Source organism: Notamacropus eugenii, chromosome 4, assembly GCF_028372415.1.
Source record: "Notamacropus eugenii isolate mMacEug1 chromosome 4, mMacEug1.pri_v2, whole genome shotgun sequence".
Taxonomy (NCBI): Eukaryota; Metazoa; Chordata; class Mammalia; order Diprotodontia; family Macropodidae; genus Notamacropus; species Notamacropus eugenii.
The window spans coordinates 139,454,461-139,473,633 of NC_092875.1; the positions used below are offsets into that span (position 1 = coordinate 139,454,461).

At 37.8% G+C, this 19,173-nt stretch overlaps 1 protein-coding gene across 4 annotated transcripts in view; it reads left to right on the forward strand.

The window, feature by feature from the left end:
• Nucleotides 1-212: 212 nt before the first annotated feature.
• SYBU (syntabulin) overlaps nt 213-19,173 on the forward strand; it is a 101,536-nt gene continuing 82,575 nt past the window's right edge. Inside the window, exons 1-3 of one of the 4 annotated variants that reach the window (XM_072603255.1) lie at nt 213-279; nt 4,511-4,593; nt 6,304-6,508. In XM_072603255.1, coding sequence (XP_072459356.1) covers nt 4,570-4,593; nt 6,304-6,508 — 229 coding nt within the window. In that variant the 5' untranslated portion in view covers nt 213-279; nt 4,511-4,569. Of the gene's footprint in view, nt 280-3,829; nt 4,198-4,398; nt 4,594-6,303; nt 6,509-19,173 lie in introns of those variants that run through there. The other 3 variants (XM_072603254.1, XM_072603261.1, XM_072603256.1) reach the window with 3 other exon arrangements.

The following is a 19,173-nucleotide window of genomic DNA, read 5'->3' on the forward strand; positions in this document are numbered from 1 at the left end:
CCAAAAGATGAAGAACGTAGTCAGAAAACAGAAAAAAAAATACAATCTACTAAAAAGAAAAAAAAAACCTGGCATGGCTTAGATTGCAATACTTTTCATGTCGATGATGTAAACCCTGTCAGCTGATCTGTGCTTCTGTGCCAACAGCAGGTTAAATACAGAGACAGGAGACACACACACACACACACACACACACACACACACACACACACACACACACACAGAGCTAGTGTTTCATCAGGGCTGAGAGAGTCCAGGAAGAGACTCCAGCACAAGCAGGTAAGATTTGATGGAGAAATATTTGTGCTTGGGTGGGGCAGGGAGGAAGGAGGAAGAGCAAGGATACATTTAAGTTTTATGATATGCAGGTTTTATTTGTTTTGCTGTACATTTTGTATTCTTTCTCCTGGAAAGTCAGGGTTCTGGGGGTATTTTATCAGTAACAGGCTTTCCTTACTCGGCTTCAAGATGCCTTCAAACTACACCTCTCAGAGTTATTGCAAGGCTCAAATAAAATACTGAATAGGAAAAAAGTGCTATGTACATGCATGGGAATGTGCTGTTAAGATTGATTGACTGACAGACCCACTGCTATCTATAAATGCACATCGAGAAGATCCTGGGATCTGGAGCTGCATTGTATTTGTCACACCCAAGTCCCAAGGTTCTACATTCCCTAAACCTTCCCAGGATTTGGTGTCAGCTATTTTTTAACTAAATTTGGCAAAATTTAAGGGAGCTAATCTTTGGCAGCAGCTGATCTTTTGTATTTTCTAAAATGAGAAATTAATCTGGCTTAAATATAATTCTTAAAATTATAACCTGTACTGTAAAAACAGCCATTGCAATCAGAAAGATTCTAGACAAGACTTCTTAAAGACATGGAAAAGATGAATCTGATTTTTGATATTGGATTATATATTTTTTTATGGTTATAGTTCTAATAACTGTTAGCCATTTTATCTAGTGACATTAAGGAACACTTGAATGAGTATAAAGACCAAAAAGCTATTATTGCTTGTCCAATTTGCACTTTAGGAAAAGAAGCAAATATAGGTTCCCAAACTACAGCACTAAGAAGGCTCTGACTACTGAATCATGTCCCTTTTCCTTGGCAGGGTTGCTATGGTGACAAGCTCGCTGCTGCAAAGCCTCTCTGATGCCTGCACTTCTGCAGTAAAAGCTTCCACTGAACACATGTTATTTGCTAGGCACATACGCCCCATCGTCAAATAGAAAGGCATATTTGATTCATTTTCAAAATGGAAATTAAGCCCGTGTGCTTTAGCATACCAATAGTCTCCTCAATTCTTCTTTCTTGGACTTTTTTACATTTTGGAGATTCTATTTAACCACTGGGGAAATTTCGGACTTCCTTTTGCATTTTGTTTTAAAACTCTTCATACAATCAAAATAACTTGTCAATGCCTCATAGATTATTAGAATTGGAAGGAACCTTAGAGATTATTTAATCTATTCTATTCTCTGTCCTGACACTGTTCTCCCCATTTCACAGATATATAAACTGAGAATATTCTGATGAAGTAGAAAGAACACTGTTATCTAAGGTCTGAGAACTTGGGTTTGAATCCTGGGTCTGCTTCTTAGAATCGGTGTGACCTTGAATAAGTCACTGTATGTAAATGACCTCTTATATTCCATTATTATTGCTGTTATTTTTTAACTCCAATTCCCTAGCATCTCCCAGCTTCAGGTGCTGATTTTCCTCAAACATGTTTATGTCACTGTGCTCATAAACTCCACCTTGGACTCTTCTCAAATTTATAGTAATTAGCTCCAGGCTTGGGAAGGACACTGTTGTATATATAGTAGATAGAGTCAGTCTCAGAAAGGAAATAAGAATTTATTAAGTGCCTACTATGTACCAGGAACTGTGCTAAGCACTTTACAAAAATTACTGTACATCCTCACAGTGACCTTGGGAGATAGATGCTATTACTACTCCTATTTTGCAGTGGAGGAAACTGACACAGAAGTTAAATGATTTGCCCAAAGTCACACAGTTAAATAAATTTCTGAGGATGGATTGGAACTCAGATCTTCCTGTCTCCAATCTGAGCCTTCTATTCACTGCACCACTTAGCTGTTTCTTACCTTGGTGTCAGTAAGATGTGGCTTCTAGTTATGCCTTTAAAGTAGTCTAGGATTTGTCTAAGGACTATAAGTTAGAGCTGAGTTATTATCTGCATTGGTGATTAAAACTTTATCAAAATATCTACAGGTTTTCATTTTTAGAAATACTGAATTATATGATTCATGATGGGCCATCATTTTTATTAAAGCATTTTCTAGCATTGTTATATCAAGTATGTATTACACCAATGGCAAAAATTCTAGACCTCACTTAAGTCATAGATTTAGATTTCATAAAGACTTTAAAGATAATCTAATCCAGTGCCCTTTTTTTACAGATGAGCAATGAGGCCCCAAAAGTAACTTGCTCAAGGTCACTCTGGCATACATGTATGCATAACAGAACCAAGATTTAAATCTACAGTGGAAAAGGCACTGACCTGGAATTAGAAGACTTGGGTTTAAATCCTAGTTCTGACAGTATCTATATGACCTTGTACAAGTATCTACTTCTCAGGGCCTCAGTTTCCTATTCCATGATATAAGACTGGCCTAGATAATCCCTCAAGTCCTTTCCAGCTCTAAATCCATGATCCAATGGCCAAAATCCATCTGTTTCTCCTTATCCATTCTTGCACCAGGAAACCCAAATATATGGGCCAGTAGAGACGTATTGCTCAGAGTTAGTGGGAAGAGATTGGACAGGGCATTCTTTTTCATTAGCTTTATTTTTTCCCCTCCTCTCCCTTTTCCCTTTCTGTTTCTCCCACAACAAATCTAATGTCCTGCGTGGTTGCCTGAAGAACTGAAAGTAGAAAGAAACATAAATTATTCCTGGGAAACACAGAAAGGCTGCAACGCTTCCAAGGACACAAGGAAGTTAAAGACCAGTTAACGTCTGTCCACTATCTATCACTAACAAAAGTCACCTGAAATTCCCAAACCATACATCAAAACAAGTATAACCAAGCCCATCCGTAAGAAATAATAACTATTATAATTCAGGAGTTTGGTAAGAGTGGAACATTTAATACCTCTGTCCTGCAAACCTATACACACACACACACACACACACACACACACACACACACTCCTCACCCCACTGTCATTTCTGGAAAAGAATTCGTTATTAACAAGATTCTACCACAACCAAACCATTACATAGTCCACAGGACTTCATTCAGTATTTCATACCTTCCTTGTTCTTCATTTAGCAGAACACTAGCTTGGAAAGGGAAATTACATCATTTTCTACTTTACCCACCTCTTAAAAATAATGTTTAAACAAAAGTGCCTGGAGTACAGTTGGACAGTTTATACTGATGTAGAAGAGAAGGCCTGGGCCTTGCCCCTGGTGATGTGGACTACATAGCTGAAGAGTTGAGTGAAAAAAGCCACTAACCCACCTCTTCATCTAGTCCTGTTTTCTCCTCTTTAGAAACTACTAGCACTTTTTCAGGAGACAATGCCAAGGAACCAAGGGCCGCTTGGTTTAAAAGGATTTGTGGGGATAGGAGAATTGAGCTGTTGTCAAGTCTGCAGCACAGATTTGGGTAGGAGCAGACTTTGGACAGGGAGAAAGATTCCTTACCCTCTCTTGGATGAAGAGATCATCCCAAGTGGATAAACAGTAAATGTCCGGGGCGGGGAGTAAGGAAAAAGGAGGGAGAGGAGAGGGACGAGGCTGGGGAGAAGACAGAAGAGAGGAGGGAGGAGACAGAGGAAGGAGCAGAAAGCAAAGGAGGCAGAGGACAGTGTGGAGGGAGAGAGAACTGAGCATTTAATCGCCTTTTCTACATTGCAAGTAGAAGTGTTGCTGAACATTTATCTCCTCCTTCTACTCGCACCCATCTTTCTCCCTCTCCCCCAAAAAGAAGTACTGAGAGACAGGAGCGAGTGAGAATAGCACCTCTTCTTAAGAGCGCTCCCTCTCCATCACACCTCCCATTTCAACTTCGGCACCGACCGCAGAGCAAGAGCGGCAGCCCTTGTAGCCTGGTTGTGCCAAATCCCCCAGTCTGGCAGCGGCGCTGGGCACGGGAACCCAGAAAGTTCCCTTGCCCTGGAAGCAGCTTTCCGGAGGAGCACCGAGCTCCCTGCCAGGTGGGGAAGAGGCTGCCCGCTGCCCTGGGCGCTGCTGGGTCCTTGGGTCCCCAGGCGGCCGCGCTGACGGCAGCTGCAGCTGTGGCTCGGGGGGAGCCGCGGTGCCTCTGGTAGGTGACGGTGGCGCCCTCAGCAGTGGCAGTGGCGGCACCACGTGTCCGAGCCGGGGCGGGCAGGCGGGGGTGGGACGGGCTGGACTCTCAATCACTCACAGGGTGAGCCAGAAGAGCGGCGGGCATCCGCCGCGGAGTCCTCTCTGCCGCAGCCCCTTGCCCGTCTCAGAGTGGCGTCTCCTCTTCTCTGATGTCCTCAGGTGTCTCCTCCTTGGCTGCAGAGACATAAGAAGCGAGGCCGGGCAGTGGCAGCGGCGGGATGGGGCCCCTCCGGGAGACCAAGGTAGGAGACATCCGAGAGAGGCGGGCCCCGGGCGGCGGGGAGTGGGCACTGAGCCAGGGGTCACCTGGCAGGGCAGGTGGGCGGGGGCCCAGGTAAGGCCCTGCAGAGTATGGGGCGGGGTTTGGGGAAGGGGCGGATAGGGAAGGTGAGAGGCACTGAGTAATGGTCAGAGATGAGAGGCAGTAGGGTTAAAGCGGATGAAGAGTGATTTTTCAGGTGATGAAATTTAAGGAAGTGAGGCCAGGTAGGATAGGAAAAGATTTGGGGCTGGACATCAGAAAAGTCTCATAGCATTGAGGAAAATTATTAGTGGCCCCAAACGGTTTTTCGAAGTCGGTAGATAACTCGTTGTAATGGTTTGTAGGAATACCTTTCTGTACATTAATAATATCACATAAATTACTGGGGAATAAGGATTTAGAACATTATTGACATTTCACGTTTATTGAGCGAGCTAGGCATCCTGCAGAACGCAAAAACACTGATTGACAAGCTGATTTGGCGCACTGATCCTGAGACCACAGAAAGTCTCAGGAGAGGATGCTTTGGCACAGGATGGGATAGCATGAGTAGGAGGAATCAGGAGCTTATTGAGGCCTGGGACTTTCCTTTGAATTCCTACTTTGTATTACGCTCCCAAGGCTGCCCCTTGTTTATCTTGGCATTGACCCTAGTTAGCCCATGTTGGAAATAAGCAGGAGGTCATGTTGTGAAATGCTGTTGATTTCCTAATCTGATTTTTTTTTTTTTTTTGCCTTTCAGTGGAATGGTTGAAGGAAATCAGTGGTTTTCCTTTTTAAAAAAATCTTTATAGGAGTATAGTGCCAGAGATGGTTGCAGGAATTTTGTACAAATGAGACTCCAGAAATATGAAACACATGAAAATGGGCTACCTCATAAGTAACTGGGGGAGAATCCAGCTGGTGCCTAGGCAACCCAAATGGGGACAGTGCTCCCAAATGCCCCAGTCTAGTTATGGTCCTGTGTAGGGTATTTGTGAAAAAACTCAGTCTTTATAATTAATGTTTTTTTAGTCATCTGTAGCTATGCATTTGATCCTATAAAGAAAGCAGAGGAGAAATTCACTTCTCATGAGCATAATATAAAGCAAATAATCCTAAAACCTGAGATAAAATGCTAAAGTAGGTATTGGATTTTTGTTTTGTTTTGTTTTCATCTTGGCCCAGAGCCTTGAGTACCAGGATATTAATGAATAATTGAAAGGTTAGCCAGAAGAAGGGGGATTTGAAAGATAATGTTGCATTATAGATCAGGTGAGGGAGGGGGTAGAAGGGTGGAGTTAGGGAAAATATATGGAGAGAAAACTGAGAAGGGAGAAAGCAGATGACACAGCTAAGGCAAGGCAAGCAAAATGAGAGGAAATTAGAATGATAAACCATTGTACAGAATTTAGGAAGAGGGAAAGCTTGAATTTCATATAAAATGACAGAATGGGAAGAGGAGGAGGGCATAAAGTTGAATGGCCTTCTTAGCAAGATGTAACAATGAAATCATTCCACATGAACAGTTAGTAGGAATGGCTGCTGGAGTAAGTCAAACTTAATGCCTTTCTTGAATAACTAACATAAGAAGAAATAATTTCCTTCTTCAGTTGATTCTGTATTCAGAAATGCCATTTCTCAAAGGGGACAAGAGCTTGTGGGGAGAAACTGTCTTCTTTTTGTTTTCATTTTTATGTCCAATTTTGAGAAGGTGCACAGAGGGCAGCATCACGAGAAGGAGATTTCCCGAAGTCGAATTCCCCGTTTGATCCTTCGGCCTCACCTGCCCCAGCAGCAGCAGAAAGTATCTCCAGCATCTGAATCTCCCTTCTCTGAGGAGGAGAGCAGAGAATTCAATCCCAGCAGCTCTGGGCGTTCAGCAAGGACCATTAGTAGCAACAGCTTCTGCTCAGGTACCCATTAGACTTTCACTTACACCCTACTAAAGCAAATATGTGTACAAGAAATGCAGACTGAATAGGCTATGAATCAGCTTGAGATATCAACTCTTTTTTCTTACTGGAATTTTGCTTTTGCTTTAATATGAATTTCTCTCCATAACAACATACTTGGGAATTTTAGAGTTACTCTTCTATGAATACTTAGATAACTGCTTTGGAGGAGTTTCCCTCAGCTATGCCTAGGAAAGATGTTAGCTTGAAATCCTTATAATTTTGTGTGTTTAAAAATTGAAGAAAGCCCTTAATCAAGAAATCCATATTCATTTAGGTCTAGATTCTGGAAGGAGACATTATGACACGTTAGTGTAAACCTGATGAAGAAAATGGTTTTTATCATTATGAAAGCAACTTGAAGTTACTTTATCACAAGTGCCTGAAGAATCTTTGTTGAATAGAGGATGATACAAGGGAAAGGATGTTAGATTTGGGGTCAGAGACCCTGTTTTCAGCTTTGGTTCTGTGACTTATAACTTGTATGATCTTGGGCAAGTCACTATCTCTCAGCCTCACTTTCCTCATTTGTGAAATGAACAAGTTGGTGTAAGTGACTACTGAGATTCCTTCCAGTTCTGAGTTGTGGTTCCATGGTTTGATTTCTAGCCAAGAAGTCATCTTTTAGAAAAACATTGTACTGAGTTGGGATGGAAGGGGTAACTTCTATATAATCCATCTCTGATTTGAGAGGAATGTTTCACTATAATTCATCTTTTAGGACTTATTTGGGGGAAACTGAATTGAAAAGATGGGCCTCTAATGAGAAGTCATGAGAATCAGTACTACATACAAAGTGTACAGCCTTAATTTGATCCTTTTAACTGGATTCAAAAATAACTTCAAAGAAGCATTTATTGAGCACCTACCATACATTCAAGGCACTGTGCTAGTCTTCCAGATTATAAGGATGAATGAGACATAGTCCCTGACCAACAGAAAATTAAAATTAGTAAGGGAGATAAGTAAAATAACTACTATACATATTAGAGCATAATAAATGTATAGGAAAGGGGCCAACCAAGTGGTGGCAGAGATCCAGAGCAGGAAGAGTGCAAAATTCTGTTCCATTGACAATAATGTCTGGTATTCATTTAGATTTACAAAATGCTTTATAGAAATGATCTCATGTGATCCTCATAACAATCCTATGGGGTAGGTACTACTATTTATCACCATTTTCCTGCTCTTAAACTAATAATATCATAGATTTAGAACTTAAGTTAACTTTAGTGACCATCTAGTCCAGCTCCCTCAATTTACAAATAAAATAACTGAGACTCAGAGAGCATTAGAGACCTGCCCAGTATTATAGAGCTAGTATAGGTTTGAGGCATGATGGAAACCCAGTTCTTCCTAACTCCAAGTTCAGCATTCTGTCCTATGGGGCAAGTTAGCTTTGTCTCTCCTCACTTTTTAGTGTGTCCCTCTTTTAACTCCACCCTCCTGTATTCATATAATGAAAATAATTTAAAAGAAGTTTGAGTGGGATATTTTGCTGGTATAGCATTAAATTAATTACATAGAATCATCTGAATTTTTTCTTTGCTCTTTATTTTAAAAAAATACTTTCTTTTCCTAGTTATTTAAGGTATGTTAATTGAGCATCTTCAGATTCCCTGTTTCATTCTAAAAATATTTTCTTTCTGAAGATTGCTTTTCTTACTTGAATATGTCTGAATTGAGATCAAAAGGAAAACCTACTGCTCAATTGACATGATGCTCCCACAGTGGGACGAGGAAAACAAAGTTCCTGGGGCCTGGGTAATATTTTCAGAATGTTAGTGTTTACTTTAACTGTGTTTTGGTCCTCAACATTCTGTGTGTGAAAGAACTCTAGAATCATCACTTCAAATCTGCAGAATGAACCCTCCTTTTCTATGACTTTATTTATATGACTAAATCTTTGGAGTGAAATTTTAAATTTATTCATGATATGTACTCTAAATAAGGCAATTTCACTAGGCTAGACTTCAGGCCTACCTTCAGCTTGAAAAGTCAGCTACATTTTCAAAAGTTAAAACAAAGGACAAACCCATAAAATGGTGAATATTATTCATTAATCATTCTACCCAGGACCCATCTCCAGAACAGCCTTGTCTTACATTAGGACTTGTCTTCTATTTACATTATAATGTTGTACAAGAAAGCCAAAAGAAGAAATTGATCCTTCTACTATTAACTAGCTGGGACTGGAGTGACAAGAGCTTACAATTATTAGCCTTGACAAACCCACTTCTCCATCTTTAGCCTTGCCTCTGTCCTCTTTATCAGATTTGCCTAATGTCTCCAAACAGAATTATTTCCCATCTCCAGGCCTAACTTTGTCTGGATCTCTCACACTGATTCCTTAAGGTTTGAGTCTTATGCTTTTTTCTTGTTCTTCTTGACTGTCCCCGCTTCTCATATGACCCAAGAAGGTTTCCAGTGCTTTTCTTACTAAAACTGACAGGAGCATATCATACTGGGACATTGTTAATAATGCTTAAGGAGGTCAGATGTTGCATAGAAAGTAAATGGGTTGAGTGTGATGGGTAACTGTAGGCAGTGAAACAGAGAATATAAAATATGTCCAGAGTAAAGGGAAAAAGTTGTTTTTTAAAAAAATTTCTTCTGCCTCAACATAGAGAAGATAAATGTCCTTATCATCTGATCATGCTAGTTCAGTCAGAAAACATGGTATGTAAAAATGAGTTTAGCAGTCACTTTTTATGAAATAACAATATTACAATTTACAAGTCATATTATCCCATAATTTAATCTACTACTTATAATGCAGCATGAACATTCTGCATTAACTTTTCAGATTTGCAAATTATTGTATTCATCAATAAAAAAAAGGGTGATTTGACTATGTTAAGGGTTGTTTTGAGGGATTTTGGAGTTTTTCTACCCAGTTTCTCCTCTGTTTTAGGCCCTCTTTGACTTGGAAATAAGCCACAGGTTCCAGAATCATACTGTATAACATCTAGGTACAAAGTTGACTACTTAAATATCCCTTGGCCATATTGTTCTTTTACTTTGTTCTTCTTTTACTTCTGATGCCTACTATGGTCATGAGACTAGTGTATGCAAGCATGCACTTGTGTATGAGTGCTGAGCACACAATGAACTTCCACACTGGTAGAAGGTACCATTCCTAAATGTTTACCTACAGAAATTGGGGCAGCTAGGTGGTACAGTGGATAGAGCATCAGTGCAGGAGTCAGGAGGACCTGAGTTCAAATCTCACCTCAGACACTCACTAGCTGTGTGACCATGGGCAAGTCATTTAACCCCAGCTGCCTCAGCCTGGGTCATCTTCAGTCATCCTGATGAATATCTGGTCACTGGATTCAGATGACTCTGGAGGAGAAGTGAGGCTGGTGACCTGCACAGCCCTCCCTCACTCAAAACAAAGTCAAGTGCAAGTCATGTCATTATTTCTCTGATGGCATGGTCTTCTTTGGCAACGAAGGAGGAACATACACACACACACACACACACACACACACACACACACACACCTATAGAAATACCTTGCTTAATAATAAGAGTTCCAGAAGAGTAGCCTACAGAATAATTTCTTACATTTGTGTCAGAGTTACTGTCTAGGATGATACATACCCCAAAGAGTTTTTTTAAGCTTTATCAATATACCTATACTATGTTAATTTCTTTGTTTTTTCTGTGCTACCCACCCCTTACTCCATTTTCCTACTTTCCTCATTGCCATCTTCAGGCTTGAAAAATGCTGTCTTGTTATAATCTTTTTTCCTGAGTTCTATATAATTCTCAGTTCCATTTTTTGCTTTTTTCCCCCAAAACCATTTTCTAAGCTATTTCTAAGGTCATTTTGTGTGCTTCCCTGAAGAGTTTTCTTTTAAAAGGCTTTCACTGTACCAAGAAGGTACATTGTTCATTGCTTTTTTAAAATTTATTTTATTCTGAATTTAAGAAATAAAACAAGCATTTCTATAATGAAGTGGGATAGAAAAACAAAGGATTGTATGTGAAATTACAGGGCCATTATGTACAACTTACTATTCCTTTAAAATATATAACAAAGTAATCACATAACTTTCTTTTTTCCCTGTCCCCATCCCAAATTTTGAGATGGCTACCATTCGACACAAATCTGTATGTGTAAATGTATATGTATATACATATGCATATGTATATATACACATACACATACATGCATGTGTGTGAGTTCTTTTTATGGATTCAAATAGCATCTTCCTTCATAGGATCTTTTCAGTTAATTTAGATCTTTATAATTGAATGACTTGGTCGCTCAAGGTTGTTTTTAAAACAATACTGTTCCTGTATACAATGTTATCTTGATTCTGCTCTCTTTGCACTTCATTATTTCATAGAAGTCTCTCTATGCTTTTCTAAAATGATTGAGCACCCCATTTCTTAAAGCAGAGTAATATTCCATTGTGAATGTATGCCACAATTTGTTTAGCCATTCCCCAATTGACAGGGATCCCAGCAATTTTCAGTTCTTTGCCACCACAAAGAGAGTTGCTCTCAATATTTTAGAACATATAGTTTCTTTTACATTTTTGATAATCACCTTGTGAAACAGATCTAATAGTGGTATGACTAGGTCACAGGTTATAGGCAGTTTAATAAATCTTTGGGCATAGTTCCAAATCTTTCTCCAAAATGATTGGATCACCAACAGATCCACCAACAATGAATTAAGGTCCTAATTTTTCCACATCCCCTCCAATAATTTCCCCTTTAATCATTTTAGCCAATTTGATAGATTTAAAATGACATCTCAAGGTTGTTTTAATTTGTAGTTCTCTAATCAATAATGATTTAGAGTTTTTTTATATGATTATAAATTGTTTTGGTTTCGTCATTCAGAAAATTGTCTGATCGTGTCCTCTGACCATTCATCAATTGGAGAATGACTTGCATTCTTAAAGATTTGGCAAAATTCTTTATATATTTGAGATATGAGACCCATTTTATCTGAGGAACTGTCTATAAAATTTTTTTGCACAGTTTTTTGCTTTCCTTCTGATCTTGGCTACATTTGTTTTATTTGTGCAAAACTTTTTTAATTTAATGTGATCAAGATTATCCATTTTATATCTCACAACACTATCTCTTGTTTGTTCATAAATTGTTCACCTATCCATAAATATGATAGGTAGTATCTTCCATGTTTTTCAAAGTTTCTTGCAATATCTCCCTTTATATCTAGGTTGTGCATCCATTTTGACCTTATTTTGGTAAATAAGATATTGATCTTTGCCCAATTTTTGCTAGACTGCTTTTCCGCTTTCTCAACAATTTTCACCAAATAATAAGTTCTTAGTCCAAAAACCTAAGTCTTTACGTTTATCAAACATTGGGTTACTATATTAGTTTGTTGCTGGAGATTGCATGTCTACTCTGTACACTGATGTACTGTCCAGGGCTTTCTTCACTAATTTAAATATCCCAGGCTCCTTTCACTTATTCAAATGTCCCGGGCTCCTTACGCTAACTCTCCCTCCCAGGGCTTCACTTGGAATCTTACCTCAAGATCTAGATCTGGATCTCTGTTGGTCTTCAGGCATCCCTGGCCCCTCCTGTGGGGGAGGGAGATAACTAGACAGAACACCCGAGTTGGCAGCTGTTCACTCTTTAATGGTTAATTCACTCCCCCCGGCATCCCCCCAATGCCCCAGTATATCTTTAGGCACCCGAGCTCCTCCCATGTTCCTCCCCATAGGCGGAGCCTATCCTGTTACTGAGGCGTTCCCAGTAGTACCTCGTAGCTTACTAGACCAGCTACGTAAGCAGGTTAACACCTCCAGGTGTCTCTACTTTCCATACAGGAGGCCACGGTCCAGAGCTGGGCCCCAACAATGTACCTTTCTATTACTTAGCCAGTACCTGTTAATTTAGATAAATATTGTCTTATAATATAGTTTAAACTCTGAAATGATAAACTTCCATGCTTTACATTTTTCCCATTAGTTCCTTAAATAATTGACTTTTTTCTTCCAAATGAATTTTATTATTTTTTCTAGTTCCACAAAATAAATTTTTGATAATTTAATTGGGATGGCACTAAATACATAGATTAATTTTGGTAAAAATTGACATTTTTATTATATTGGCCATACCTACTCATGAACAATTGATATTTTTCCATTTAATTAAATCTGATCACATTTGTGTACAGAGTTTGCTATGGTTTTATTCATATACATGCTGGGTTTACTTTGGTATATATATACCCAGGTGTTTTATACTGTCTAGAGTTATTTTAAATGGAATCCCTCTAGCTATCTCTTCCTGCAGGATCTTGTTGGTGATATATAGGAATACTGATGCTATGTGTTTACTCTATATCTTGCTACTTTGCTAGTTATTTCAACTAACTTTTTAGTTAAGTTTTTAGGATTTCCCAAGTATATCATCATATCATGTGCAAAAAAGAGATAGTTTTATCACCTCATTTCCTATTCTGATTCCTTCTATTTCTTTTTCTTCTCATTCTTATTGTTAGGATTTCCAGTACAATACTGAATAATATTGATGAGTGGGAATCATTGTTTCACACTTGGTCTTACTGGGAAGGCTTCTAACTTATCCTCATTACAAATAATGCTTGATAATGGTTTTAGATAAATGCTTCTTATCAATTTAAGAAAAAGTCCATTTATGCCTGTACTTCATGTGTTTCTACTAGAAATGACTGTCACACTTTATCAAATGCTTTTTCTCCATCTATTAATACAATCATATGATTTTTTTACTTTAATTATTTATATAATCAATTATGTTAATAGTTTTCCTTATGTTAAATCATGCCTGCATTCTTGGTATAAATCCTGCTTAGTGATAATGTTATAATCTTTGTAATATATTGTAATCTTTTACCTAGTGTTTTATTTAGGATTTTGCATCCATATTCATTAATGAAGTTGGTCTATATTTTCATTCTCTGTTTTTACTTTTCCTAGTTGAGGTATCAGGATCATAGTTGTTTCATAAAAGGAACTTGATAGGATCCCTTCTTTGCCTATTATTTCAAATAATTTGTTTAATATTGGAATTAGTTGGTCTTTAAATGTTTGATAGAATTCACTTGTAAATCTGTCTGGTCCTGCTGCTATTTTTCTTAGGAAGGTCATTTATGGTCTGTTCAGTATCTTTTTCTAAAATAGGTCTATTTAGATATTCTATTTCCCCTTCCACTAATCTAGGCAGTTTGTATTTTTGTAAATATTCCTTATTTCACTTAAGTTGTTAAATTATTGGCATATAATAGGGCAAAAAACTCCTTATAATTGCTTTGATTTTATCTTTGTTAGTGATATATTCAGCCTTTTCATTTTTGATACTAGTAATCTGGTTTTCTCTGTCTTTTTTTAAACATATTAACCAATGGTGTATCTATTTTATTGATTTTTTCATAATTTTATTTATTAATTTAATGGTTTTCTTACACTCAATTGTATTAATCTCACCTTTACTTTTTAGGATTTCCAAGTTAGTGTTTAATTGGGAATTTTAAATTTGTTGTTTTTCTAGTTTTTTTAATCGTATGCCCAGTTTGTTGGTCTGCTCTTTCTCTTTTTTACTGATATAAGCACTTAGAGATATAAATTTTCCTCTGATTACTGCCTCTGCTGCATCCCATAGGTCTTGATATATTGTTTCATTATTGTCATTTTCTTTCATGAAATTTCTGATTGTATCTATTATTTGTTCTTTAACTCATACATTCTTGAAGATTAGCTTAAGTCTGTAGTTTTTTTCTGTTTCCACGGTCTCTTATTGAATATAATTTTTTATTGCATTGTGGTCTGTAAAGGAAACATTTAATAATTCTGCTTTTCTGTTTTTACCTATAAAATTTTTTGTGCCCTGATATATGATCAATCTTTGTTAACGTACCATGTGTCTCTGAGAAAAAGCTATATTCCTTTCTATTTTCATTCATTTCTCTCCAGACATCTATCACATCTAGTTTATCTAAAATCCTATTCGCTTCCTTAGCTTCCTTCTTATTTATTATTTTGTTAGATTTGTCTAGTTCTTAAAGGGGAAAATTGACTCTCCCCACTATTATAGTACTATTATCTATTTTCACCTGTAATACATTTAGCTTTTCTTTTAAAAATTTAGATGCTGGAGTATTTGGTGCATATAAGTTTAGTATTGATATTGCTTCATTATCTATGGTACCTTTATTATCATGTAGTTTCCCCATTTATCTCTTTTGGTTAAGTCTATTTTAGCTTTGACTTTGCTATCATGATTGCTACCCCTGCTTTTTTTTTTTGCATCAGCTGAGACCTAATACCCTAGCCCTTTATGTTAACTGTGTGTGTATCTCTTATTTTTAAATGTGTTTCTTATAAACTGAATATTGTTGGGTTCTGATTTTTAATCTATCTTGCTGTTTCTGTTTTATGGGTGAATTCATCCCATTTACATTCAAAATTATAATTATATTTGTGTATTTCCCTCCATCCTATTTTTCCTCATTATTGTTCTTCTCATCCCCTCTTTTTACCCTATCCCTCCTCTAATTTACTTCTAACCAGTACCTCACTATTCCATACCCTTTTAAAAAATCTCTCCCTTATCCTCTCCCCTAACCCTCTTTTTCCTTGTTCTACCCACTCCTCTAAAGGTCTCTCCCTTATCTTCTCACCCCACCTTCCTAAATCTTCATCTATACACCTTCCTAACCACCCCTCACATTCTGTTCCCTCACCCTCTTATTTCTTTATAAATTTAGAAGACTTTTGCACTATTCTAGGTGTATATATTGTTTCCTCTTTAACCCAGATCTGATGAGAGTAGAGTTTCAGCACTACCAGCCCTCCACCCCACCTGATTCCTCTATACCAGTTCTTCCTCTTGTACCTCATTTGCATGCAATAATTGCTCTTTTTACCTTTTCCTATACAATTTTGCTTTTTAGAATCTCTACATCATATTCAGCTCATCCCAATTACTAGTGACAGCTTTAAGAACATGGGTTACATTTCTGGATGTAAAAAGTAAATAGTTTGACCCTATTGAATCCCTTGTAATTGATCTTTGATGTTTACTTTATATTTCTCCTGGATCTTATATGCCAAACTTTCCATTAAGTTCTGGTATTTTTGCAACAAAAACCTGAAAGTCTGTCAATTCATTGAATGTCTATTTTTTTTTTCATTCAGGATTATATTTAACTTTTCTGGGTAATTTATTTTTGGCCACAGCCCCAATTCTTTTGCTCTTCAATATACAGTGTTTCAAGACCTGCAGTCTTTTAGTGTAGCATCTGCTAGGTCTTGTGTGATTCTAATTGTGTATCCACAGTATTTGATTTTTTTTCTTGTTGCATGTTATATATTCTCCTTCACCTGGAGGTTTTAAAATTTGGCTTTGAAATTCCTGTAGGTTTTCCTCCTGGAATTTCTTTCAAGTGGTGATGGGTGGGGTTTTTTCCTATTTCTGTTTTCCCCTCTTATTATAAAACTTCAGGGCAATTTTCTTTTATTCTTTTTTTTTAATCATAGCTTTCAAGTAGTTCAATAATTCTTACATTTTCTCTTCTTGATCCATTCTCCAGAGCAATTGTTTTGCTTATGTTTCATATTCTCTTCTATTTTTTTCATTCTTTTTATTTTGTTTTATTATTTCTTGGCATCTTATAATGCCATTCACTTCCCCTTGCTCAATTCTAGTTTTCAAGGAGTGTTTTTTTCCTTAAGATTCTAGATCTCTTTCCATAATTTTCTTGGTTTTCTTGGATTGTCCTTTTTTTTCCTAATTTTTCCTCAATCTCTCTTACTTGATTTTTAAAGTACTTTTTAACTTCTTCCAAGACCTCTTTTTGGGCATGTGACCATTTGACATTATTCTTTATAGTAGAAAAGACATTTTTTTTGCTTTTGTATCCTCCTCTGAAAATGAATCCAGGTTTTCTCTATCCCTATAGTAACTGTCTGTGGTTGGGTTCTTTCTCCTTTGCTTACTCATTTTCATTTTTTTTTTTATATATTTAGCAGCTTGTTATCATAACCACCTCTAGTCCAGGGGTGTGGGGGATGGTACCTCTGACCTCAGGTCCTTCTTACTTTTATTTTCTGAGCTTTATCTGGGGGCTCAACCTAGGCACTCATTTCCCCCTCCAAGCCACACCTAGGGTCCCCAGCCACACTATGCTGGAAAAAACTCTTGCTTCCTGAGAACCCTCCAGTGGCTGTAACCTTCATTTCTCCCCTCTGGCCTAGAACTCAAACCAGGAGCCCAGCTTTCCTGTAAGTGCCTGTATCCATTAGCATCCCCACCCACTGCTTCTGCATTCACCATGCGTAAGCTCCATCAGCAGCAGCCTGGGACCATGTCTTGAAAGCATAGCTAGGCCTGGTGTCACTTGGCAGCAGAGTGTCCTTCAGTCTTCCCTCCCCCATCCCCTCTCCTCAGATGTCTGTGAGATGAGAATTCCTGTGACTGTGACTGAGGCTGAGGCTCCCAACCCAGCTAACCCCACAGCTTGTTGTTTGTGGTTTCTGGTGGGGTTTGCACTTTCCTCAGGCTGAATCCCTGTCCCTGGGGTCTTTTCTCAGGTCTTCTCCAGTTGTCTCAGGAGAATCACTGATCTGTCCCAACTCTTATTTATTTTTGCCTTTCTATGTTCACCCTGAGGTTCTATTTTATCTTGTTTGTGAAGAAGAGCTTGAAATTTCCTGACCTACTCTGCCATCTTCCCAGAAATCTCCCTCAGCTTTGTTCGTTTCATTAATTTATTTGGTGTCTTTTGTACTTTGGCTTCATTTCATCTTGAAATGATTTTGATCTTTACAATGTATATTTCGCATGCAGTTACTGATACTACCAGCAGTGCAGAAATAATGATTATCTGCTCAGAAGAAGACATTTAAATTTGTGTTGATTTGGAAGCCTTTGTTGTCTGTCTAAGAAAATGTGCACATAGCACCTAATGCATTATCAGCACTTAGTACATGACAAATAAATCCTTTGGGGACCAAAGATTCTCAATGATTAATAAAAAGAGGACCAACTGCTTTAATGGTAAATGGTTTTACAGGAACTTTTAAAAATATATTCATGCTTTTAAAATTCTAATTTTTCTGTACAAAGTCTTTTCACTCTTTTTTCTGTCTTCTTCCTGCATTTAGTATATCCATAAGAAGTACTGACATTTTTTGGGTTGACTTTATAACCTATGGCATATGGGGCTCTGGTCCTCATTTATTAAGGATCATTTTCTGTTGTTTAAATTTCTTTATTGCCCTGTCTTTAGAACAGCTACAAATGATGGAAGCTGATGACCTGTTCGCATTTGGAGGATACGTATCATCATTCATCCGATACAATTTACAACATGCTGTGCATTCCTCCTTCCTTACTATGGAAAATAATTACTCCTTAGAACAATGAGGCATATGGATTGTTGAGAATTAGCTAGTTCTCCTTGGAGGTGCTTTGTAAACATGACAGGCGAAACAAATCTCTTACAATGGAATTTGGTTTTCTTACGACAGATAATTTGAAAGGAGTGTTTGGGATATGTTGGTAAATTCTTCCCTTTCACAAATGATTTATTTTTACTTTCAAGACCTTAATGGCAAAAGAGTTAAGATGAGAAGTATCCTTCCATTCCTAACAGTTACATATATGGGTCTATGATCATTTTTGTTGTTGTTTCAAGTTCTTCCATTTGGGATTTTCTTGGCAAAGATACTAGAGTAGTTTGCTGCTATTTCCTTCTCCCACTGATTTTACAGATGAAAAAACTGAGGCAAATAGGGGTAAGTGACTTTCCCAGAGTCACACAGCTAGTAAGTCTCTGAGGCCAAATTTGAACTCAGAGAGACAGGACTTTCTGACTTCTGGCTGGACACTCTATCCACTGCGCCATTCAGCTATCTTTAAGATCACTAGATTAGGAGTTTGAGGACCAAGGTTTAGATACCGGCTCTGTCACTAAATAAATGTATGACCCTAAGCCAGTCACTTAAACTCTGACTCTCAGTTTTCTCTTCTGCAAAATGGAGATAGTAATGCCTGCCTCACCTATCTCATAGTTTTTATACAGGGGACAAAGGAGATAATATATACGGAAGTATTCTGTAAGAACATTTTTACCATAAAGCTTGGTAAAAATGAAAGATCTCAGTATTCTGGCAATAATGAATGCTTTTTAAAAAGGCACCAAATCAATAAAGAGTATATAGAGCAGTGGAGATTCTGTAAAGTCTCTACAATAAAAGGCTTTATGTGGCATGATCTCAGGGAGTATTTTGATTTTTATATTGTACGTTTAATGGCAGGAAAGATTTTTCTTTCCTTCAGTTTGTGCCAGCACCCTGGAGGGAAGGCCAATTAAAGGAAATTAAAGCTTAATTGGTGACATGCCATGACATGATGATGCCTACAAAAATTTGCCAAGCACATGCCCACCAAAAGTATTCTCGGTATGTTTTTCCTTTTGTCCAGTTGAAGAAGTGGGACATTGGATTGTAATAAACATCTGAATGTGATGTTAGAATTGAGCTAAGCAGCTGAAAGTAAGCTACCTGGCAGGATTCTACTGTAATTAAAAGAATGGCAACTTATTTGTAAGGGGTGGGTGGTCAAAGAATTGTTTTGCTAAGGCTTTT